The sequence below is a fragment of the Phytophthora sojae genome (genome assembly GCF_000149755.1).
Source record: "Phytophthora sojae unplaced genomic scaffold PHYSOscaffold_4, whole genome shotgun sequence".
Classification (NCBI taxonomy): domain Eukaryota; phylum Oomycota; class Peronosporomycetes; order Peronosporales; family Peronosporaceae; genus Phytophthora; species Phytophthora sojae.
Window position 1 is genome coordinate 7,360,102 of NW_009258118.1, and position 23,666 is coordinate 7,383,767.

Below are 23,666 nucleotides of genomic sequence, written 5' to 3' on the forward strand. Positions count from 1 at the left end.
CCAATAATTTTAGTGCATTGTGGTTTTTTGCAGACAAATGGTATTTGGGCCCAGATCAGATAAGAATTTCAGCGTAAGAACTTCATTTGCGCAGATGCATAGAGCGAGATGGATAGAGTGAGGTTGGTTTCCAGTCTGGCTGAGGGTCAGGGTGGTCACCATTTTAGCATGGGGCCAGGGTGGTCCCTGGTTTGGCTGAGGGCCAGGGTGGTCACCGTTATGACTGAGGGCCAGGGTGGTCCCCGTTTTGGCTACACGAAAATCTATGCGATAAAAAATGAAGTCAAACTTTGAAGATGTAATGATTCTTTGTATTAAAGCTTAGTAATACTCGAAGTCACTGTCCTGGTTACTGTTGTTGATGGTGTCCTCGTTGTCGGTCTCGACTAAATCTTCAAGAAGGTTCAACATGTCCACATCTTCGTGCTGGAGATTCTTCGTGTTGAAGAAGATGAACACCAGCTTCTAGAGGTTTGTTTCCTTCAAGCGATTGCGAAGTTGCGAGTGCACAAACTTGTGCGCCGAGAAATTCCTTTCGGCGGCTGCACTGGAACAGGCAGAGGCGAAAACCGTCGTCGCGATGTTTTGCAACAACGGGAAGCCGTGTACGTCGCTCCAAAACTCGCTTACCGTAATACGCTTGTCCAAAACAAGCTGGAATTGGCGAGTTTGTTTGGGACTTCAACAGCTCCACCATCGTCGCATCTTCGTTTTCGGGGCCGTTCCACTTTGCAATGATGTCCACCACGCAGTCCCGTGTTTCTTGGTCCATACCTTGTCCAGCGTAGCGCGGGTCGAGCAGGTACGACACACCATGTGCGTCGTCGTACACGAAGTCGAACCGCTGGTGGATCACGTCCGTAATGACCCCAAAATCCGAGATGGGCATCGCCAGCTTATCCAACGTGTTCGGCAGGTCCAGAAACATCCTGTAGGCATGGGCGGCTGTTTCTCTCGAAAACCTTCTGGAAGCGCGAGAGTTCACTCAGCAAGGCAATTGCCTTCTCCAAGTGGGAACAAAATCCTTACCGCGAACCACGTCGAACGCCATGCGCCGCTTGGCCTTCTGCTCCTTCATCTTGGCCTTGAGAAAGTCTCTTCCGCTAACGAACGCATGTAGAATCGCTTCCGACTGCAGCACAGACACGAAACACTTCTCGATTGTTCCCCACGCTGTGTCCGCTGGGAGGACGAGTGCGATCTTGCCTTCCAGCTTCTGCAGCCGGCACAAATCTGCCCACAGCATTTGGTTCTTCTTGAAGAATCGCACCAGCTTCCTGCAGCTCTCTTCGAGCTTCTGGAGCCAAGGCAGACTGGCGACGAGGTCATTCACGATCAGATGGATGACGGGAGAGATACAGCCATGGAAGAACGCATGCGGGAAATCCTTCTGCAGCGTTTGCCACACCAACTGGTTTGTGCTGGTGTTGTCGGTGACCGCCGCAGCAAATGTAGCGAACTTCAACGTCTCAATCACACGCTTAATATCAGCTGCGAGGAAGGTGGCACTGTGCGACGTGGAACCGGTATAAACGAAGCCCAAGAAGTAGGTTTCATCCTCGCATATCAACATGTAGTTGATAACACTCTTGCCGTTGATGTCCGTCCAAGCATCTGTGGCAAGAGTGCGCTTCTTTCCTGCCACACGATGCACCATGACCAGCTTCAATTCGCCGTACGATCCGCACAGCAAGGTGGTCGCAAGCTCGCGCGGGGTGGAAAGGACAGCACCAGGGTTGAGGATAGCCATCGCCTGCACCAGCTTTGCGTGATTGACCTTGTTGAAGGCCATACCCGTGGAATAGAACCACAGCGCAAACTGCCGTTGGAAAGCCGTCAGCTTCGCAGGGCTTAGGGCCGGAGGAAAGCACGCTGTAATTGGCTTCGTCACTGGTCGCCTGGAGCACTTGCGCTTGAAGTGATCGCGGACGCGTTCGACATGCGTCTCTCCCAGCAGGTGGATGATGCGCTCGCACTTCTTACACGACACGACATCGTCCGCCACGACTACGCGTTCCAGACGGGATCCTTGCGTCTTCCGCGCTTAGCAGGGCTCGACAAAGGCTTCGTACTTACCAGGCGGTGCTTTCTGTGCCCCGAAGATGCGACAGCCGAAATTGCCTGCGCTTCCATATCGCAACCGCCATGATCAACTTGAGCCAGCTGTATGGGGGGCGAGGTGGCCAAAGGACGGGGGCCACGGGGCGGAGGTGAAGAGGTTGTGGCTAGGTCGATGGCCGACGAGAAACTCATGTCGAGGGGAGGGGCTTGGGCGGGAGAGGTGATGGAAGTGTTCTAATTGAAAATTGAGCCTACAAAGCCAAAGGCTTGCCCGCTCCTTCTATCCTTAGGACTTGAGACGGTATAGTTAAGGCTTGGAGAGAGCGCTAGTATGCAAATTTGCGTGAGAAATGGAGAGCGAGCTACGGCAAACCGCGGTTTAGAGTGTTTGACAGGATTTCATAAAGGAAACAGTATCGAGGACGGTCTCACCTAGCCCGGTTCCCGGTAAGCAGCCATGACGTCATCGGGTCCTAAGAAAACCAAAACCTAAACCCACCCACCCACGGGTCTTATCAAACCCACCCGGACAAATCTGAAAACATGGGTTTTGCCGAACCCAGATCATGTGCTTGATACGACACTAAAACAATATAACAACATGGGGGTCGCTTCGGGACCCGTGAAAAACTCGACAAAGAAGGGTTATATTGAGCGTTATATACGTGTTCATAAAGATATACTTATGTCTGTATTTTAACACTAGTTATGGAGCACCTCAGTCGCGTTGCTCAGTTGAGTTGCTTAGGGGGGCGACACTGGAGGGTGTTGGAGTCTCCACTTCAGGCCGACGTCCCCACCCTCTAATTGATCCAGTAACTCTATCAATCACCATGACCATTTTTTTGTAGTGTAGTAGTCTCCGTTTAACCCATGCAGGTCGTCGAACCAAAAAGCAATTAGCAACACTGGTCGGGCGCATGATGAAGTCTTCATCATCACCAATCATTTCGCAATATTCTCTATTCTATCGGCAGCAAGTGGCTGCGAGGTGCATAGCCAAAGCAAACCCGCGCGGGGTGCCCATGAAGCATGTCCGCGTAGGACCAGTGGGCAGTGAACGAACCCGTCGTTGCGGCTTGGAGCTAGTTGCGTATTAATAGCGCGTGGTGTGAGCCCCCAGGGTATAAGGAGGGCTATCCTGTAGGCTACAGGCTGTAGCTAAACGAGCTTCACAGAGTATTAGACATGATGAGCTTTGAAGTTGAAGAAATAAATAGGACGCGAGTCCGGCTACTGACGTGGCATGTACGGTGTTTATTGTTTCGTTAACGGCTCTAACGGACTCTGAGCACGTACCGCAGCAGCACTGTGAGCAGTACGGACCCACCGGCGAGCAGGTGACCAGAGACTCGTTACAGAGCGACAAGAATAACCGGTTGTGCTGCGAGCACCTCACTACTGAGCTGAAGAGTACTGTAGCTGCGAGTCGAAGCCTAGCAAAGTGAGCGGTGCCGTTCTCCCATCGAAGGTGAGTATTATACTGTAAACGAACCAGATACCAAACAATAACGTGAGCACAGTAGTCATCGGCAACCACATAACGTTCTTGCTGGTGTGGACTACCATATTTCCAGCGTTCTCATTCATACGTAGCTAGCCTTCACGGCAACTGACTTGCGTCGAATGCTGTATCCGGATAATGCTGCGATGGCTTCAACACATTTTCACGCAACATCAACATCGGACATAAGCGGAGGGGGCGACGATACAGGCAACATTCACGTAATTTATGATTTTTTTCGGGTATTAATTATGGAAAGTGACACTGTATCCCCATCAACTACTTTATGAATACCACATCGAATATATAAATTACCAGACATCAATCAATGGCAAAATCAGACCTTCACCCGGATCCATCCTTAGCTCTGAAATAAATTTCAGAGAAGAGTACAACGTACGCTCAGACATAGTGTAATTACTCATTCCCTGCTCTTCACGCATCACCATGGAAAATTGCCTATCACTGGTGTGTCGACATTTGGCGAAGCTGTCGTTCATTGGATCCCCTCGACCGGAACGTGAACGCGCACATAGTTCTTCTCGCTCAGCGTGAGCGCACCGGTTCCAGGGTGAATGCTTGTCACGCACTTGGGCGAGTGAGACTCGATTCACTAGGAAGGTCGTGTTGATGTGTTACTTAGCTGGTAAAATTGAGAATGAAATATATCAAGAGCTAAACTCATCGGCCGAAGCCGACATGCCCTGGGGGCGAGCTGAGGTTGAGGTTGCTGTTGAACTTGCACTTGTCGTCGGCAAAGCGTCAATCCTATCATTGATCCCCGATGTTGCTGAGGTGTAGGTGATGCTTGCATTACAATGCTGCACTATCATCACACCACAGCCATGATGTTTTCGTACGAAAAAGAAGTTGATTCACTATTTTTTGACATGCCGTGTTGCTAGCTATGGTAAACTGTAGTAATATCTACTTCGGCAACTTGGATTTTGATGTGGAATTCAAATTCGACTACTTTTTTTTAGGCAAACTCACTGGTTTGGGTCCCGAAGCGAGGACACCTCCGTCCTTCCACGCAGCACCTAAGCTGCTGCTAGACGTTCGGCCACATTTAGTATGCACAATGTGCCGGGGCCCTTCTTAATCCTCGTGACGCTGCGCCTTGAGCAGCTTCTTCTTCATGGCGTGGAAGCGCAGCAGCATCCTAAAACAAATCCGCGCCAACACAAATATCCATCAGATTTTCTCTGCTAAAACCCATTTTCCTCCTTCGGAGCCCTCAACGCACCAGTAGATCGTGAAGGTGAGAGCGCTGATCCACCAGTTGCGCTCGGATCGCCACCGCGAGGCTTTTTTCTAGGTGTTCCAGAGAAACATACAGTTTAAGAGCATTAATCAGATTTACCCTTGATTTTGTTCAGGTTCCCAAATCCAGGTTCACGGACCTGCAGGTCGGCCGAGTAGTGCGCCTCGATGTGCTGGTCGTGCGGCAGCGAGTAGCGCTTCTGCAGGTCGATGGTCTGCGCCACCAGCACGACGAAGGACACGGCCGTGATCACGGAGAAGACGCTGAGCGTGCCGACGCGGATGTTGAACACCACGTCGCCGAAGTTGACGATGCCGCGGTTCAACATGACGCCCGGGAACGGGATCGTCATCAAGAGCAGCCTACATACAGTTAGAGAGCAAACTCAAAAGTTAGACGAGCGGAATCTTGGCGAAAACGCAGCGCGAGTTGCACGTACAGAACCACCGCAGGCGGCAGCAGGACGTAGGTGAAGGACGACCACATGGACGCCATGGTGCTTGCAGGAAGGGGGAGTACAGTAGACACTAGAGGAGCTTCCAGCTTCCTCCTCTTTGGCTTGTTGGGAAATGTGAGCGGATTTTATTGGGCGACGACTCTGACTCAGTATGCGAATAGAGAGAGGATAGTATGCAAGATGAGAGGCTACAATCATTCGTGAGAGGTAGCAATGGATTTTCACTTCAACTTGCCTGCAACTTGACCACCAGAGGCTGAGAACGATCTCCTGGCTGCAGAGCCCAATGCTACGTGGTTGAGAGCAGCTCTCGCATTGACTACATGCTGGCGGGATGTTTTGTTGTTGATGTCGTTGCTGTTTGTTTGTTGTTGATGTGTGGGACGGGGCTCGCTTGTGACTCAAATCCCGTTGGAGTTTTAGTCTTGGAGTCGAAAGTCGAAAGCGTTGGTCGCGATGGATCTTGGTGGCGTGGATACTGCGCGTGGGGCTCAGCGCCTGGAGCGGCTGTCTTACATTCGCTCTGCTGAAGAAGGAGAGAGGGACAAGGAGTCGACGGTGAGCGTCACTCCGACGGGGAAAGCTCCGGATGAGGAGGAGGACGGACTGCAAGCGGGCATGCCGCTCCGCTCCGGCGACGTGCCGAACCTGTACCATTGGCGGTACATTGGTCTGCTCGTGCAGTACGCAGTCGTGGGCGTGTTGTACGGAGGCCTGCCACGCACCGTGTACCCCTTCTTGAACAACTACCTGCATCTGAACGGCTACCAAACGCTGTCGGCGCGTGTGCTGCTCTCGCTGCCTTGGTCGTTCAAAGTGATGATTGGGATTGCCTCCGACTGCTTCCCCATCTGTCGCTCCCGCCGCCGAGCGTACATGGTTCTGGGGTGGTTGGTCTGCTCGGCCATGCTGCTCATTCTCGTGTTCGTGAACCAGGAGTCTCCGTTTTACATGGACCCAACGCTACGGGGCAAGGATCTCTCGAATATACCCCGCAGCGATCTCGATGGTCGCGTGAATTGGGACGCACCGAGCTCGGGCTCTTTGTACGTCGTGCTGATGATGCTATCGAGCTTGGGCTACATGATCGCTGACGTCGCGTCCGACGGACTTGTGGTGGAGTTTGCTCAGCGTGAACCGGAAAGCATTCGCGGTAACATCCAGTCCACAGTCTACTTGGTCCGCAGTATTGCCATGATCCTGTCGGCGCTTCTGGTTGGGTTTGGACTAAACGGTGAAGACTACGGCGGGTCGTTCTCGTGGTCGTTCTCCATGAGTCAGCTGATGCTGATCTTCTCACTGCTGAGTCTCGTGGCGATCCCAGCGGCGTTGTGGCTGATTCAAGAACCCCCGATCGGTGGCGACGCACCTCAGTTTGGCGCGTACATGAGTGCACTGTGGATGCTCGTCCAGAACTCCGCCATGGTGCAGGTGCTTGCGTATCGGTTCTTCAGCGGCATCTTCGATGGCTTCACGGTCACGGCAAGCGACCCGATCCAGCGCTACTGGGCTCGCGTGCACCCTCTCAACGAAAGTTTGTTCTCCGTGGTTGGGCTGGTCGTCTTCAGCGTGGCGCTGTACATGACGAAGCGCATTGGGCTGGGCTGGAACTGGCGCCGCGTGGTCGCCTGGACGACTGTCTCTGTGATCGCGCTGGATGCCACCGTGGGGATGTTGACCATTTGGGATGTTGTGCGCAGTCAGTGGTTCTGGCTTGGCACGCCCATACTCGAGGAGCTCCCGCAGGCCATGGGTTTCCTCGTATCGACGTTTGTCGTGGTGGAGCTGGCCGAGCTCGGCAACGAGGCGGCTGTGTACGGTCTCCTGACGACCGTGAGCAACCTGTCGAGTCCCTTTGCCTCGTGCATCTCCAAGAACGTCAACGCGCTCTTCGACGTGGGCGTGGCTGACATCATCCGCGATTCGACGCATGTGCGCTGGCAAGTCACGTGGACCTTCGTGATCGCGTACATCATGAAGCTGCTGTCTCTCGCGTGGCTGCCTCTCCTTCCGCGCCAGAAGCGCGAGACCCAAGAGCTCAAGCGCCAGGCTCGCTCGTGGTTCTGGGGCGGCGTCGCCACGGTCGCCATCTTCAGCTTCGCTCTGCTCTGGTCCGTCACCACGAACCTGCTCTCCGTCTTCCCTGGCACCGCCTGCCTCGTGCTCGCCGGCGGCGCTGGTTGCAAGCCTCGCCCAAAGTCAACTTGACCATGGCAAACACTTCTATGGATGCCTGTTCGTCACGCGTACACTGATTTGCTAGCGTTGCGGTAGTCCAAAAATCCCAGTTTTCAGCCAATCGTCTACCTGACTGATCCTCCATCACAAATCGAGCACCAAGCAAGAGTGAGAAATGCTGCGCTTCCTGTCCGCCCCCGTCGCCCGCGCCGCGCAGAAGTCCACGCTGCAGCAGCGTTCGCGTGCCCTGCAGATCGTAGCGCGTCGTCCGGCGGCGCCCACGCGCAGCTTCACGTCCACGCGCTCGCGCCTGAACGCTGAGAAGGTGGCGCATCAAGTGCATTCATGATTTTCAAGGCTATAATTGAGGTCTAACGTGGTATTTGGTGGCGTTATTGCAATATGTTGCTGCTGGTGGTGACTGCAGCCGGGCCCGCAGGCGACTCCGGAGGGACAGAAGGCCCCGGACGCGCTGGTGCTCACGCCCTATGAGAAGGTGACGGCCACCGCCACTGGCGGCTTCTGGCTCGGCCTCATCGGTCTGGGCGCTGTCGGCGTGTACTTCGTGGCCCGTGAACTGCTGCCCAAGTACGTGGACATTTGTTGAAGTTGTGGGGGGATTTTGGAGAGGTGCTGACAGATGATTCCGGTGGTGTGCACAGCCGTATGAGCCCCAACGGCCTCTTCAGCGAGTCGCTGGACTTCCTGTCGGAGAACACGGACGTACGTTGACGCAAAGGATGAAGCAGTGTCGCTTTCTACGGACTGACGTTATTAATTGGTTGCTACAGGTGACGTCGCGTCTGGGCCTGCCGATCCACGGCTACGGCCACGACCACGGTGGCCACCGCGAAGGCCGCCGTAACCGCATCGAGCATGTGAACCTCAAGGCCAAGGACGGCACCCCGCGTCTTCGCATCAAGTACAACATCAAGGGCCCCACGGGCCACGCCTACGTGTTTGCTGAGGTGAACCAGGACATGAAGAAGAACGAGTACGTGTACCTCATCGTGCAGGTAACCAAGACCGGCGAGCTGCTCAAGATCGTCGACAACCGACAGATCCTTTCGGCTGAGTCCAAGGAGGAACAGGATGCTCTGCGCCAGCTGCTCGGCAAGTAGGCAACCCGCTCACGTGGCATGAGAGGAACCCGAGCTGCTTCAGAACGTGAAGCAGGACTTAAACGAAGGAACCCTACTCTTTCCATTGGGGTGGGGTATCTGGTAGCCTGTGCACGAGTTGTTCTGTCTTGTATCGCCCTCTGCGTCGAGCCGGTGGGTGGGTGATGTCTACTTATTGGAGCCTGCTATTGCGTGCTGGTAATAACAATTTCTAAAGTAGCTAACAGAGCGTACATGCTACTCATCATAAAGGAAGGCGTTCTGTGCTTGATCTTTGCGGGACATGTCGTTCCGCTTGTGGACTGCCTTGGCCTTGAGGTCAGCGCGACGCTTAACAGTGGAAACCAAACCGATCTTCGCGTTGGCATTCTCTGTCACTTCAAACACATCGCGCAGCACCTCGTTCTCCACGAGGTGCGTCTGAAATCCAGACTGCAATGCACGGCGGAAGACGTGCGCCTGGAAGAAGCGGCTCCAAGTAGACACCGTGAGCGTCTCGCCGTCCGCCTGTAGCTCCTTGATGGGTCCTTCGCCTGTCTGCAGCGTCTCCAGCACCTCCTTCAACATCGACCTCTGTGCCTTGCGGTTCTTCTTACCAATACTCTTCCCAGACTCGCGCATGTACGCCTCGATGCGTGAGTCGAGACCGCCGATGGGACTCCCAGTGGGCTCATGCGAGTACGTCCAATCCGCAGCTGCGGACTTGTACTTAAACTGCACCAGCAGCGCCAGCACTTCACACGCTGAGGCTCGCACCGTCGCATTCGTTCCGCTTCGAACAAACGCAGCCAGCGCCGCTACATGACCATGGACGATGGACTGTGCGTTGTATACCTTGCTGATCATGACCGACGGGTGGAAAAAGCTGACCAGGAAGGCCCAGCACTCCATCACTGCGATCGTCAGAGCCTCCGGGAACTCCTTTTCGTCGTGGCCATCATCCTCAGCGTCCTTGGCCGCGACGAGGAAGCTTCCGAACACCTCCAGTAGCTCCCACTTGGGCTCGTCGTCCGGACAGCAGACGAAGCACGCGATGCTGAGCGCATACACGGCCTCCACACGTAGAGCGCTGTCTCCCCTGTCCGTGAAGATCCTCCGCAGAGGCGACAGGATGTCGTCGAAGAACTCCTGCTCGTCGGCCCCGAGCGTGATGGCCACCATGCTCAGCACACGCAGCGCCAGGCTGCCGGACTCCTTAGCTCTCTTCTTGAGGCAGCCGAGTGTGTGCGACGTCAGCGTCACCTTGGCCGACTGCGCCCTGTCGCTCATGACCTCAGCGCGCAGCATGTCTAGGATCTTCTCCAGCGCCGCGACCTTGGTGCTGTCCCTCTTCTCCGTGAGCTGCTCCATGGCGCCCTCCAGGTCGTCGTCCTCTGCATCCTCCTGCTCGTCCTCGTCCTTCCACTTCTCGCCGCGGCCCTTGCGTCCGCCTCCGCCTCCTCCTCCTCCTGATTGTTGCTGCTGCTGTTGCAGCTGCTCCCACTGCAGCGCGCCCTCGAGCTCCGACTCGATGGACGAGTCGTCGCAGTTGGAGATGATGCTGTAGTCGATGGAGCCGTCCTCGCCCTCGCTGCCGGCCGCCAGCGCATTGCGCAGCAGCCTCTTGCCCTCCTCCGACAGGCGGCGGCGCTGGTGCGGGTGCAGCTGCTTGGCGCGCGAGCCCTTCGCCGCGCGCGTCATGGTGTGGTGTTGTCTCCGCTAAGGTAGCACGGACTGCGCAGCAGCAACGCCGAGCCGTTTCTTCAGATTCTGCTTGAAGCAGCGCGCCTTACAAACTTCAAGTCGGGACCAAAGTCGATGTGGCGCACATGGAAAACGGATAAGAGGTGTGACGCACATGAAAAACTATCGATAGCCGCGCAGCGATTGGCCAAAAAGCGCCCGCCACTTTGCGCGCCAACAACACTGTCAAGCTTGCTGTAGGATACTGGAGCTGCGATGGCGGACGACTTCGAGGCACCGTGGGTGGAGAAGTACCGGCCGCGCGTGCTGGCGGACGTGGTGGGCAACCGCGACACGGTGGCGAGTCTGCAGGCCATGGCGCAGGCGGGCAACATGACGAACCTGATCCTGTCGGGCCCGCCGGGCACGGGCAAGACCACGAGCATCCTGTGTCTGGCGCGCGAGCTGCTGGGCGCGAGCATGAAGCAGGCGGTGCTGGAGCTCAACGCGTCGGACGACCGCGGCATCGACACGGTGCGCAGCAAGATCAAGATGTTCGCGCAGCAGAAGGTGACGCTGCCCCCGGGCCGCCACAAGATCGTGATCCTGGACGAGGCCGACTCGATGACGGCCGCGGCCCAGCAGGCGCTGCGCCGCACCATGGAGATCTTCTCGGCCACGACGCGGTTCGCGCTGGCCTGCAACAACTCGACCAAGATCATCGAGCCCATCCAGAGCCGCTGCGCCATCCTGCGCTACACGCGGCTGCCCGACGAGATGCTGCTGCGTCGGCTGCTCACGGTCTGCCAGGAGGAGAAGGTCGGCTACAAGGAAGAAGGACTGGCCGCACTCATCTTCACGGCCGAGGGGGACATGCGCAACGCGCTCAACAACCTGCAGGCCACCGCCAGCGGCTTCGGTTTCGTGAGCGACGAGAACGTGTTCAAGGTGTGCGACCAGCCGCACCCGGCGGTGGTGCGAGAGATCCTCAACCAGTGCGCCAAGGGCGAGCTGGACGGCGCGGAGAAGCAGGCGGTGGAGCTCTGGAAGAGCGGCTACTCGTCGCTGGACATCATCGGCACCATTTTCAGGGTGTGCAAGGCCCTGCCCATGGAGGACGAGAAGCTCAAGCTCGAGTTCATCAAGCTCATCGGCGCCACGCACATGTGCATCGCGGACGGCGTGTCGACGCTGCTGCAGATCCACGGACTTGTGGCCAGACTGTGCTCGGCTGCATTGGCGGCCAAGACTGGGTGATGTTCGGAAGGGTAAGAACAACGTAACAAAGAGATATCGCAAAGGGGGTTGAGAGAACTTATCAAAGGTGGTGCTTGGAGATGCCTAACAGACAGGTGCCTCGCGTGAGCTTGGTCTTGGGGCCGCTGCTGGGCTTGAAGGTCTTGCGTTCGCGCAACGCGTCGGGTAAGTCTTTGGTCGCCAGCTTGACGGGGTTGCGGCGGTTGGGCAGCATGGCACGGTTCACCATGGCTTCGTCGTAGGGTTCAGGCAGTCTCTCTGGGAACTTCTCGAAGACGCCTTCTTCGCCATCTTTGATAGGGTTGTTGGGCTTCCACGGCTTATAGGTTGGGGCGCGCGCGGCAGCTCGTTCCTTGGGGTTCATGAGCTCTTGTGCACCTGGGGGTTTGGCCAGACACTGGTCGTCCCAGCCCATGACGCGCGAGGCCGCGACGTGCTCGTGACTGTCGAAGTAGTCGACTCCTTCTGTGGTGGACTTGAAGGGCTTGCGGTCTCCGATCGCTGCCTTGTGCTTCGCTTCCAGGGCCTGCGCCGCCCGCCGTTCGGATCCATAGTCGGCCCCCATAGCAGCAAGGTTCCCTCCGATCAGCGTTCCTGCGTACCCGAAGGTGCCGCGACGTCCAGGGTTCGTCAGCACGTTCTTCTTCTCGAACTGTTTGTCTTTCGGGTTGGGCCTCGGAGCCGCATTTTCCTCCTTCGCCTTCTTGATGTCGTCCTCTTCGCGCTCGAACTTGCCGAATGCGCCGTAGTAGTCGCCTGACCCCGTGTGGTTCTGTGTGGGGTTCGAGTACGTGAATCCGTTGGGCTTGACAAACTTCTTCGTGTTCTCGAGTCGACGGCGGGCCTCGAATTTGTACTGCTCCGCGTATTCGCCGCCGAGGGGGTCATACTTCGGGAAGCCGGGGCCGAATGTTGCTGCGAGCTGGCCCTTCTTGGGTGGACACGTGAGGAACGGCTTCAAGTCACCACCGAGGCCCCGCTCCTTGGGCTTCTTCTGGATGTACGGGTCACCCACCGACACGAAGCTCGGGTCGCTGAAGCCACCATCCCGAGAAGCTTTCGGCTCCGTTGCCATAGCTGGTTGACGAGACTTCCACTGGAGAAGAGCTCAAGGCAAGTGGAAGAAGGAGAGGGACTATTTTCAAGTGCCAGTAGAGTTGATCGACAAGACAAGAATGGGTGATGGTTAAAATAGCGGCGATCACAGGCGGGCACAGCTCTTTCTGGTGCTAGCAGTAGCAACTACGGGGTCGTAACACTGATGCCCGTGTACTTGGACTGGAAGCCGTTCTTCACGATCGTGTCGTGGTACCAGGAGGCCGAATCCTTGGGCGTGCGCTCCAGGGTGTCGTAGTCCACCCAGACGAGTCCGAAGCGGATGTTGAAGCCCCCGGCCCACTCGTAGTTGTCGAAGAGCGACCAGGTGAAGTATCCTCGGACGTCGGCCCCCTCCGCAATGGCTTCGTGCACTCCGCTGAGGTACTGCTCGAAGAAGTCGATGCGCTTGACATCCTTGACACCTTCGTCCTTGGACTGGTCCGGCCACGACGAACCGTTTTCCGTGATGATGATGCCGTTCTTGGGCTGGTACGTCTTGCTGATGTGCTTGCAGAGCTCCTTGAGTCCCCAGGGGGTGACGAAGTTCCACATTGCCGCGGTTTGTTCCCACGAAGGGTCCTCAAAGGCGGTCACACCCTCGTCCTGGAAGAACGACCCCGTACTGTCGCTCGGGGGCAGTTCATTGGGTTTGTACGAGTCCGAAGGCTTGGCGAACGACGAGCTGTAGTTGTTGAGCCCGAAGAAGTCCGAGCTGCCTTTCAGAAGCTTCTTCTGGTCGGCCGTGAACTTGGGCAGGCGGTCTCCCAGTCGGTCCTTCATGATCTGCGGGTAGTCGCCTTTGTACACCGGGTCCGCGAACCAGCCGAGGTGGAAGGCGATCGAGCGCTCGGCCGCCTTGATGTTCTCCTTCATCTCCGCGGGGTCCTCGGTGGGTCCCGGTACGCGCCAGTCTGCGCTGAGCGTGATTCCGATCTGCCCGCCCTGCAGCTCCTGGAACTCCTTGCGGTAGACATCCACGGCTCGGGAGTGAGCAATGAGCAGGTTGTGGCCGCATCTGTACGGCTCGATGTGGGCGTTGTGTTTGCGTCCTGGGGCGTGCACCCCCAGCGCGAGACCCATGACGCTGTGCACCCACGGCTCATTGAGCGTGATCCAGTTCTTCACGCGGTCTCCGAAGCGCTGGAAGCACACGCGCGCGTAGGCCACAAACGCATCATGGATCTGCGACCCTGCGCCCAGCCAGCCGTCGAACTCCGTCTGCAGGGCCAGGGGCAGGTCCCAATGGTACAGCGTCACGAACGGCGTGATCCCGTTGGCCAGCAGCTCGTCAATCAGTCGGTTGTAGAAGGCCACGCCCTCCTCGTTCACCTCCCCCACTCCGGCGGGGATGATCCGCGACCAGGAGAGCGAGAACCGGTACGCTTTCAGCCCGATCTGCTTCATGAGCGCCACGTCCTCCTTGTAGCGGTGGAAGTGGTCGATCGCCACATCACCCGTGTGGCCCTGGTACGTCTTGCCCGGCGTGTGCGCGAACGCGTCCCAGATGCTCGCACCGCGTCCGCCCTCTTGAGCTCCGCCCTCGATCTGGTACGCGGCGGTAGCGGCGCCCCACAGGAAACCATGAGGGAATTGGCGGTCTTGGAGCATCGTGGAGGTCTCTTTGACGGGGGAACTGGAGGGTGGCTTGACGTTGAAGCGGCAAATTCGGAAGTGAGCAAATCCGAGGCTGATGACACGTACGTGAGGCAATTGCAACTACTGTTTGTGACAGCGAGTGCGCCTAAAAGCATAAGCACGGCTGAGCTCATCATTCCCGGACCTCCATGGTCATGGACCATGACTCATGGTTGATGCAGACAAACATGATAAGCAAAAACAGTTGTATTTCGCTAGCGGTCTCAGCGTAAACTTCAAGCTTTCAACCGTGCCTTGGCCTGGCCTGACTCAGGGCAGGGTGGTCGAACGTAGTTATTGCAATCTGCTTGCGCCGACAGGGGCTCAAGATTGCGAAGCAATAACACCTGAACGGTTCAAGCAAGTTCAAACATGCAGCGTGTAGTCCCAGCGTACAGTAGGAGGTGCAAAATAACTTTCCCCCCTCTGTTTTTGAAAAGAAAAGCTTGTTGGTCTCTCGTGACTTTTGTAACGTTGCGAATGGAGATCTCCGCTCAAGTCTTCTGCCCGAGACGTTCGCCGGAAATCGTACACTACTTAGTAAGTGCATGGTTAACGGCCAGGGTACGAGAAAAGCAGTTTCTAGCATAGGGAACCTCAGTCCGTAGTGCACCGACGAAGTGCCATATTTTGTAGCGGCGATTTCACAGGACGACTCTGGCAGCTCTCCTCGCATCTGTCACCACGTATATCCATGTACTCATGGATTACCTTTTTGTCGGGTCCTCTGCGGGTCGGGTCTATGCGGCAAATCTAGGTTAATTATAAATAACTTGCACTTCTTAGACCCCGATCCTAGACCCAGACCATAATAAATCGACAAACGCCCGGGGAGATAACCTACACTTTACAGAACCTATCCTAAATTGGGCTACCTGGACTGGTGGTCGGAGGGGGGGGGGGGTCGCAGTTCTTAGGAGCGATTTAATACATGCAGATATATATGAATTCCGACAACAAAATATCATTTAGTACGTATCCGCAAGCATCTTCTGCGCCTGCTTCGCAGCCGCAGCATCTGCCCTGGTAGTGTGCCTCAAAGTATAAGTAACGGTAAAACACTTCCCAGGGCTGTGGAAATATAGATTGTTTATTGATTGGCAACTCAGACTGAAACAATCAATTATTGCAATCTTGACAATCCCAAAAACAAAAGATTGCAATCTAAGTTCTCGCTTGAATTTCCTCTGCTAGGTTCATATTTTTACTCGTTTGGCGGCGCTATCGCCCTAAGATCTTTGCTTATTCGATTGCATACGTGTTAACCTTCAAAAGCCTTGGCAAAAAGCAATGTTGGGTCTTGTATTCATCATGTTGAGCGTGTACCCCGTTCGGGCACCTAATGACCCCTCATTTCCGCATTTCGAAGTAGCAGAAGACACAGAAAGGCTTTGATGAGTCTAGGATCGGTTCCATGTGCTTGGTGTTGCATATTGCTCTACCGGATCACTGGCAAAGGCTCAAAATCAGTAAAGGGACAATATGGGAACGGGATTGTCGATTGAGATCACGGAGCAATCAATTATTGTGATTGACAATCTTGACAATATTACAATCGCAATCATATTTTCCACAGTCCTGCTATCGACGACGAGGAAAGGGGGGCGCGTCTACGTGTAACTTTCGACAAGGCCCATGTTAAGCAGATGCTGAAAAACGAAAAGTTCATGAAGCGTACGTTCGGTTCGCCGTCAACGAATTCGCAGTTCGAATTCGAAGAACTGTCGTTAGGTGGCCCAGGCGAGTTTATCATCGAACGACTTTCACACGACGTTCGTGCAACACAGGTACAGCACTGGCAGTGTTCGCACAAACACTAACTGTATAGCTAACAGTAGTGTTTGCAAATTGTTTGTTAGTGTGTTGTGAATCTGGCTTACATGTTTGTGGAGTTAGACACTTTTTAACTATTTATCTGAACTAAAAAAAGTTGAAGCTCTTTTCACTTGTCGGAAGCTGGTTTGTACGCGAAGGTCTTCGTCTTTACACCAACCATGATTTCTTCAAACTAAGCAGCACTATCCGGTAGATTACTCTTGCTACCCCGTGGTGCGTACATGGATTGTGGGCTCGACAACGGGTGCTACTTAATTGTGAGTACGCTTCACTGACTTCTGAGTAATTCCACATAATGTGACTTAGGAAGATGCCACGTCCGGCATTCGCCACCTTCGAGGAGGATACAATGTGAGTGCATATGGGAAGTAACGCATCGATCCACTTATGCGGGCGTGAGTAAGCTAATAGAGAATTCAAGCGTCATCTAGCAGAAAACAAAAGATAAGTTGCCCTAAAGGGTTTGTAGCACATTTGTGTTCGTGAATGTCATCCCAACAAGCAACGTCTTTAGAGTTTAGTCAATAGTTTCAAGGTGACGCAGCGCACGGATTTAAATGAGCTTACGTACTCGGAAGTCCGAGCACATTACTCATTACTTGGAAGTCCGCGAAATGTACTCAAAAGTAAGGATGGCCCATCGACAACGGGTAACAGTAGCCATTAATTTGATCTGCTAGTGATAGAGCAGCAAACATACAAACGCGTTTGTAAACATCACTAACAGTAAGCACGTGTGTTGTGAAAATCACTAACATGTTTGCGGAGTACACTAAGCACTGCACTACCGTAGCTGTCGCAACTATCCGAGACAATTGAAGCGGTGAAGAAACCCGCCCATTGCTGAGGAGTTGAATTGCTGCAAACTGCTGATCAAGGGGACTTTTAAGTAGGAGCGTCACAGGTCGCGAGAAGGGTAGTCGCAGCTACTACGAGGACGTAACTCAGACGCCTTGTTGACTTGTAGAGCCTAGGGGGCTGTGTCACAGAGGTCCGAAAATACAGTACTATATTGAATTGAGTACGAGATCAGACCCTAATAAAAATTACAATTCAGCAAGGAGAAATAATAAAAATTGCCGCAATATAAATATACTGCTCTTCAATTTGAGGCATTTCTACAGAAGAAATAAACCACTTTATGTGCGTCATATGATTACAGTCTGTAATTTACAGAGTCGTTTAGAAACACTTTTTGGGGTGTTGCTTTAGAAAACTTTGCATGGTGGATGCTTAAACAACCTACCGGTAGTAATACATGAGCAGATATATCTGGATCTTGCTATATATCGTAAATCTGGTGTAGTGGATTCCAGGGTATCACCTTGGTATCACCGCAGTTAAGGGCTCGATAGCATGTCGCGGCGGTGACCCACGCGAGCCACAGGTAATGGGTTCACCGCATCATGACCAGTCAAGCTTCACACAGACACACTTCATAGTGTGTGCACCTGGTATGAGGTTAGAGACTAAGCATTTTGTATGACCAACTGCTTCGCGGACCCACTTCGCTTTTTCTCCTACAATTGCCTCAAAGGCGTAATCACTATATCAAAACATTAAGCTCAAGTCCATAGTGGATTGCCATCCGCTGCCGTCCCCTGATGTGATGTGTTCGGCGGGATTCACTACATCTGGACGTCATTGATAGTCTGACTTGCGTACACGTTGGATTCTAAAGATGTTGATTGCCCATTATGGCTTTTACAACTCCTTAATCGTTGCGTATGTAGACCTAACTATCATTTTATGACGTACTTTGCTATGTTTGGCGCCGTGCAACCTTTTTTCATATTAATTGTCAATAATGGGTACAATACTGTATTGTATTGGAATCGTTGATCTCCAATAATAAAAAATAGTATTGTAAAACCCAATTATTTATTGAATCGCAATTATTATTTCGGACCTCTGGGCTGTGAGTGCTAGCGAGTAAGTTGCGAAGTGATGGCCGGTCTGGTCTACTGGAAGAGGAGTCGGACAGCACTGGTGGTGGTGGTCAGCTGAGAGAGCCATTTCTCGTGCGAGCAACTTTTCTGATGGTACCGTAGCTATTGGGGCATGGCATGGAATGGACGTTCGGATCACATTTTTGAGATGTTGCAACGATTGTCGTCGGGTTTGTACGCGTATTACTCTATGTATACACACCACGTGTAGTGTCTACAAGCCCCCAGTACGAAATGATGGCAAGTCAATAATGTTGGTGGTGGCAAGTTGCCACTGGCAACGGAAGGCTTGCAATTACCGTAAGCCAGGGCTAATACAACGGGTTTAATTGGGGCTCAACGCGCCGTTTCGCCGGGTATAAGAAGACCAGGCAATGACTCAACTCCCTGTTGAGGCTCTCTACCTCGCTTGGTACCGATTTAGTTCGAGCAGCGAATGGCCAATATGCGAGCAAGAATGCAACCGTGAGAACCACTATTACATGTACGGGCATTCTCAATAAGGTGGATTCCGATTGGAATGCGTCCACGCTCCCAGTGTATTTATTGTTTTCCCCTATTGCCACCGTTGGTTTCGCTTGTGTCTTTGAAGGACTTCGGTTCTAGCGAGCATTTCCCTTACTCGCAGTTTCACCTGCACTACTTGCGCAACATCCCGGTAACAAAACTTGCATATCCCCAGATTTTACTCTAACGTTAGACGAAGCTTTTCATGTTTCGCTTTTATCGCGCGCGTCTGATGCAACACTGCGAGTTCCTTTGTGATGGTCTTACATGTACTAACAGTGTACTAAGTAAGTACAGATATTAACATGTCATGTTCGCATTACGCTCTTGACTTCCTTAGGGATTTGTCCTCACTCGATAAAAATTGGACGACTTATTTTTCTTCCGTGCGCTGAGCCGACCGTCGATCCAACATTGAACTGAGTGCTTGCCACGAGCGCAGACGGTTGAATCTCTTCAAGAGAAAGTATGGGTTGATCTGTGTATGCCAAATATATTTGAGCTTTCAGTGGTCGAGAACCTTCTCGATGAAATACATGTTAACGCCGTGGCGCGGAAACCCTTCAGGGCCTTGCAAGTCCTCGTTTGCCAGCCGCTGCACGGTCTTCTCCTCCCCATCCAATATCCGCTTCTTCTCGAAGAAGGCGTAGGCTTTCCGGTACACCTCATTCGCCGCGCCAGCTCCACGGTTCAGACTCATGAACCTCCGCATACTGTTGGAATTGACGTTGCCCAATGCGCGCAGGAAAGCCGCTTTGGTCACCATCCCTTCAACCAGGAACTCGTCAATCTTCCTGCGGATCTCGTCGCAGTCGTCGTACACAGGTACGCAGCCCTCTTCGTCCACGTCTGGCAGCTCCACGTCCTCAACCCTCCGGAGCAGTTCCTTGCCGTCTCTGGCCTTCTTGGCCTTTTCTTCTCTCTCCCCTGCAGTCTTGCGCTTCTTCTCCTTCGGTTTCACCTTCAGTCTCTGCTTCGCTTGATTCACCTCAGCAGCTGTGCGTTTCGTCTCCTTGGGCTTCATCGCCTCCTCTTTCTTCTCCTGTTGCTCTCGTCTGTAGAAGAAGATGGCTGCACCTTTGTACGTAGGATTGCTACCCCCCTCGTCCGGCCCCTTTAGAGCCATGAACCTCCGATACAAGCTTGCATCCACGTCGATGACCTTGAGGAACGCCGCTTGCGTCATCTTCCTCGAGCCTAGAAAAGCGCGGATCTTGAGGCGGACGTCCCGGCAACTCCATTGGCGCCACTCGGGGTCCACAGCGTCGAACTCGTTTTCAATGTGTTCTTGGGGGAACTGCAGCGGCTCCGGCGGCCGGTTGGCGAGTGCGTTGGCGATGGACGCGGCATTAAAGGAGACAGGCTTGGACGCGGAGAAGGAGAACGTCGGCGGAGCGTAACTCGGCGCCAATAAGCCGCTGGGCGTCGGCATTGCAGTGACAAAGCCACCGAACGGTGGGTTGTTAGCTGGTGCTGTGGGTGGCGTTTCGACGGCGGTCGGCGCCTCCACCGGGGTGCTGTTGAGCAGCTTCGACATGTCCATCCTTTGGCGCGAATGAATTTGAAGCGTGATTTTCGCGGGCTTGTTTGATTTGATACTTCAGGCAATAAAATCTGAAACATACAGATTTGGTTCTCAGTTTAGAAATAGTACAAAACTATAGATTCTGTCGTGTTCCAAAATTGGTACTGTATAGTGTTTCAATACAGAAATAATCTCTGACACTAGAAGATCCTCTTCAACCTTACATGATTACTGAAAAACCCTAACAAATTTACTAGAGCTTGTTTCTTAAAAGCTTTTGAAAATGATTCTCTTAAAAAGAGATTCATGGGTTTACAGTAAGATTAAGCTTATCTGAAATCTCTTGGTACATTTTTACTACACCTTTTCAACTTCAAAACTGCAAATTCCAAGTTCAATTCTGCAAAAGGTAAGTTCAAAACCGCACGAGCAGAGACCAAGCTAGTCTCGTACTTTTATACACAGCTCATTGGTTGGTACCCAGTATATCTAGTCAATATAGGCAAATTACACTCTAAAATCACGTCTGATGATATTTATCATACAGTTTATAATATGTGTTTATAGAGTATTGTTGTTTTGATCTTACATTTTGCTGTATTTTGAACTTACAATTTGCAGTTTTGAAGTTGAAAAGGTGTAGAGGTTTAAGAGAATCATGGCTACATTTGCTGATAGTGTGCCGTGAGCGAAATTGAAGGATCACGGTGCCGTGCTCTGAGAGAGTCGCACCGTTCTGAATCGCCACCGCGCATCATACCCAAGCTGTAGAACGAAAGCAGGAACTACCGTAAAGCACCACTTTCCAGCATTCTGGACAGCCACCCTAATGTAACACGAATACACGGAATTTATCCATTGGGGAAATCGTGGCCTCTCCCTGATCGATCTGCTGTACCGTAAATGACGGTTATCGTGGCTCTGGTCAGTTTGAGCTCAGTGCCAACTCAACAACTTTCCGAGAGGTGCCACGCTCATGCATGCCTCTGAAGTGCCCCTGGAGTAAACAACCAACGCATCAACACGAAAGCTGCGGAGCCCATCTGAAACGTGATCATTTCCAGAGAACACGGAACGTGGCATTCGTCGCCACGATTTCAAGCAAGCCTGAACAAAGCTCATTTTGCCTTTTACGCTCTCACTCGCAATTCGGCTATGCGTTTTCTATCGCTATGGGCTGTGATGGCACTTCTTCGGTCTACGGGGCCTCGTCTACCACGATCTCGGACAAAACCAGCGTCACACAGGTCAACACGGACATTGACATTGAAGCCTGGCCTCGCAATCTTGAATCTGACCATGCTCACCCAACCAAGAGGCTCCTTCGCCGACAATGATGAAGAGAGGGGTATCGAGAAGGTGGCAGACAAAGTCGACGACACTCTCGCGATCGTTGTTCACAAGCCTCCAAAGTTTCCAAACGGTTTGAGCATCGAAAAACTCACGAATGGCGTCGCAGCTAAGGTAGAAGCTGCTGTGCAAAAGTACCCGAGGGGCTTGAGCACCGCAACGGTGAAGCAGCTGAAGAGCAGAGGCTGAAAGATGTCGCGGTGTTCGCCAAAATGACCAAGAAGACCAAGGATGGCATGCACAGGGACATTGAACCATTCCCTGCGCCAATATTGACGTCGCATACGGGGCGTGAGGATCAACTCTACGCCAAGGACGGCACTCGTTTGCTGTCGTGCAGCGTGGTGTCGCGATCTGCCAAGGAAGGCGGCGGGAACGTGCTCTTGATTTCCAGCTCGAATCCTACGAAGAAGGACTGGCTGCTGCCTAAGGGGGGCTGGGACGAAGGCGAGACCATTCACAGGGCAGCGTGGCGCGAGGTCATCGAAGAAGGAGGAGTAAGTTGAGCATTTCGACTGACAATGTGGTGATCATTTTTGTCATCTGCTCAATACTAACCAGTGGGTTTACAGGTTGACGCACAGCTCAAAATTGGTCTGGGAAAACTGAGCTTTAAGAATGACAAGGGCAAGAAACTCCAAATTGGAGTTTGGAGTCTCCAATACTACGGGGTGCGGATTTAGTTCGAGTAACGAATGGTCGATATGCAAGTAAGAATGTGAAATGATGGAAGTCCAAGTAACATTTTTCATATCGGATATCAAGACAAATTAATAAGCCCATGTGGGTGGATCCTGGAGAAACGTCTGGCGTAATAATGTGTCACGACGGGCTTATGGTTTTGTCCATCCGTGATCCAGACAAAAAGATACGTTATTGAGGGATGAGAGGCTCATACTAGGAGCGATCGAGCAAGCGCCACGGTATAAGGACGTATATCAACACCAGTATGTAGCGCTATATCAATGATGGTACCATCCGATCAATGTCCATCCGGTGTCACCAACAATTTATTCAGCGCCACCAATCTATCACGCTAAAACTATGCTCCTCCTACTAACCTTGTTAGCTAAATAAAAGCTTGCACGCCAGCTACGACGCAGTGCTCCCTGCGTTCGTGCCAAAATAATTTCGTAGCCACTTGGTATGCCACGCTTCAGAAGTTGGTGGTGTAGATACATGAAGTTGGTGGTGTAGATACATTTACATGTATCCGACATCTACGCAGTGTTATTATTTATTTGTATTATTCGAGGCGATTATAGTGTAGGACAGTGCACCATGGTTCTCCGATAAAAAAGACAACAGCTTTTGACTCGTGTCTTTAGACATATATTGCCATTGATATAAAATATATACAAGTAGTGTATAATACTACTGCATTGAGATCGGAGTTGTACGGCATTCTCAATAAGGTGCTTTCCGTGGAATTCATCCTCACTCGCACAGTATTCATTGTTTGTCCCAATTGCTACCACTGGTATTGCTTGTGCCCTAGAAAGGCTTCGATTCTAACAAGTATTTCTCTTACTCGTAGTTTCACCTGCACTACTTGCCCAACATCCTTGTAACTGCATCTTACTCGATCTGCCGCCATATTTGCATCTTACTTGCATATCCCCCGAACATTACTCTAAATAAAGATTATCCCAATACTACGCGTACAAGATGAAGGCTAACACGGTGCATGATCAAAAATGGTCGGAGAGCATGCGTTATCGCATATGGGTAGGTTGGTAGCTGAAGGGGAGAAAGTCTGTATCATTGCTGAGGAAGTGACCAAATGTTGCTCGGTACTCGATCAGGTTTCGTACGACGACGCGGTTGAGATGCTGAAGTTAGGGGGTCGCACGGAAATGATCACCATCGTACGCCGCGCGCAGTTGGTGGATAAATTGGCGAAGAACGGCAAATTGCCGAAGGAAGATGCTGAACTTGCAAGACTCAAGTTCGAACCGTAAGTGATGAACCGAACGGAAGTGGGGGGGGGGTAACCAGCACGCGTTTTTTTTTCTTTTCACCACAAAACAACTTGTTTTCAAAGTAAGTAGTACTAGGTGAGGTCTATGACTACTACACACTCTAATGCCTATAATGGCCGTGTCTTTCTGGTGGTGGCTCCACTGCGGCGTTTAGATGGCGAGTTCTGGTGGAAGTGAGATTAACCATCACTCTTTGAAGCACTGTGCTTCATGCTAGAGACGACAGTGCTTGGCATACTAGTTATCATTGCTGGCAAAAGCTTGGCAATATAAAAAAGTT

The 23,666-nt window shown here is 52.8% G+C and overlaps 11 protein-coding genes across 11 annotated transcripts; 4 read left to right on the forward strand and 7 right to left on the reverse strand.

Annotated features, from left to right (window-relative positions):
• Positions 1 to 465: 465 nt before the first annotated feature.
• On the reverse strand, positions 466 to 624 carry PHYSODRAFT_498578 (hypothetical protein; the record flags this gene model as incomplete). Its single annotated transcript, XM_009529733.1, has 1 exon — positions 466 to 624. A coding segment is annotated over one exon (159 nt), but the record flags the coding sequence as incomplete, so codon positions are not given.
• A 613-nt stretch (positions 625 to 1,237) lies between these two features.
• On the reverse strand, positions 1,238 to 1,516 carry PHYSODRAFT_407396 (hypothetical protein; the record flags this gene model as incomplete). Its single annotated transcript, XM_009529734.1, has 1 exon — positions 1,238 to 1,516. A coding segment is annotated over one exon (279 nt), but the record flags the coding sequence as incomplete, so codon positions are not given.
• A 2,993-nt stretch (positions 1,517 to 4,509) lies between these two features.
• Positions 4,510 to 5,379, reverse strand: PHYSODRAFT_286139 (hypothetical protein). Its single transcript, XM_009529735.1, has 4 exons — positions 5,269 to 5,379; positions 4,969 to 5,191; positions 4,812 to 4,879; positions 4,510 to 4,727 (listed from the first exon to the last, which is right to left on the reverse strand). Exons 1-4 carry the CDS (start codon positions 5,322 to 5,324, stop codon positions 4,664 to 4,666), a joined length of 411 nt encoding a protein of 136 aa, XP_009528030.1. The 5' UTR covers positions 5,325 to 5,379; the 3' UTR covers positions 4,510 to 4,663.
• A 363-nt stretch (positions 5,380 to 5,742) lies between these two features.
• PHYSODRAFT_332693 (hypothetical protein) lies at positions 5,743 to 7,494 on the forward strand (the record flags this gene model as incomplete). Its single annotated transcript, XM_009529736.1, has 1 exon — positions 5,743 to 7,494. The coding sequence occupies one exon, from the start codon at positions 5,743 to 5,745 to the stop codon at positions 7,492 to 7,494; it is 1,752 nt and encodes a 583-aa protein (XP_009528031.1).
• A 140-nt stretch (positions 7,495 to 7,634) lies between these two features.
• On the forward strand, positions 7,635 to 8,833 carry PHYSODRAFT_286140 (hypothetical protein). Its single transcript, XM_009529737.1, has 4 exons — positions 7,635 to 7,789; positions 7,892 to 8,052; positions 8,127 to 8,187; positions 8,256 to 8,833. The coding sequence occupies exons 1-4, from the start codon at positions 7,640 to 7,642 to the stop codon at positions 8,583 to 8,585; spliced, it is 702 nt and encodes a 233-aa protein (XP_009528032.1). The 5' UTR covers positions 7,635 to 7,639; the 3' UTR covers positions 8,586 to 8,833.
• On the reverse strand, positions 8,823 to 10,316 carry PHYSODRAFT_351401 (hypothetical protein; the record flags this gene model as incomplete). The annotated part of the gene is made up of 1 exon (XM_009529738.1): positions 8,823 to 10,316. The coding sequence occupies exon 1, from the start codon at positions 10,263 to 10,265 to the stop codon at positions 8,823 to 8,825; it is 1,443 nt and encodes a 480-aa protein (XP_009528033.1). The 5' UTR covers positions 10,266 to 10,316.
• A 207-nt stretch (positions 10,317 to 10,523) lies between these two features.
• On the forward strand, positions 10,524 to 11,504 carry PHYSODRAFT_332696 (hypothetical protein; the record flags this gene model as incomplete). Its single annotated transcript, XM_009529739.1, has 1 exon — positions 10,524 to 11,504. One exon carries the CDS (start codon positions 10,524 to 10,526, stop codon positions 11,502 to 11,504), a length of 981 nt encoding a protein of 326 aa, XP_009528034.1.
• A 61-nt stretch (positions 11,505 to 11,565) lies between these two features.
• On the reverse strand, positions 11,566 to 12,579 carry PHYSODRAFT_502320 (hypothetical protein; the record flags this gene model as incomplete). Its single annotated transcript, XM_009529740.1, has 1 exon — positions 11,566 to 12,579. One exon carries the CDS (start codon positions 12,577 to 12,579, stop codon positions 11,566 to 11,568), a length of 1,014 nt encoding a protein of 337 aa, XP_009528035.1.
• A 167-nt stretch (positions 12,580 to 12,746) lies between these two features.
• Positions 12,747 to 14,210, reverse strand: PHYSODRAFT_332698 (beta glucosidase; the record flags this gene model as incomplete). The annotated part of the gene is made up of 1 exon (XM_009529741.1): positions 12,747 to 14,210. The coding sequence occupies one exon, from the start codon at positions 14,208 to 14,210 to the stop codon at positions 12,747 to 12,749; it is 1,464 nt and encodes a 487-aa protein (XP_009528036.1).
• Positions 14,211 to 19,034: 4,824 nt separating this feature from the next.
• On the reverse strand, positions 19,035 to 19,961 carry PHYSODRAFT_499398 (hypothetical protein; the record flags this gene model as incomplete). Its single annotated transcript, XM_009529742.1, has 1 exon — positions 19,035 to 19,961. One exon carries the CDS (start codon positions 19,959 to 19,961, stop codon positions 19,035 to 19,037), a length of 927 nt encoding a protein of 308 aa, XP_009528037.1.
• A 1,703-nt stretch (positions 19,962 to 21,664) lies between these two features.
• PHYSODRAFT_462707 (hypothetical protein) lies at positions 21,665 to 22,018 on the forward strand (the record flags this gene model as incomplete). The annotated part of the gene is made up of 2 exons (XM_009529743.1): positions 21,665 to 21,901; positions 21,977 to 22,018. Coding segments are annotated over 2 exons (279 nt in total), but the record flags the coding sequence as incomplete, so codon positions are not given.
• Between the last annotated feature and the right edge of the window lie 1,648 nt (positions 22,019 to 23,666).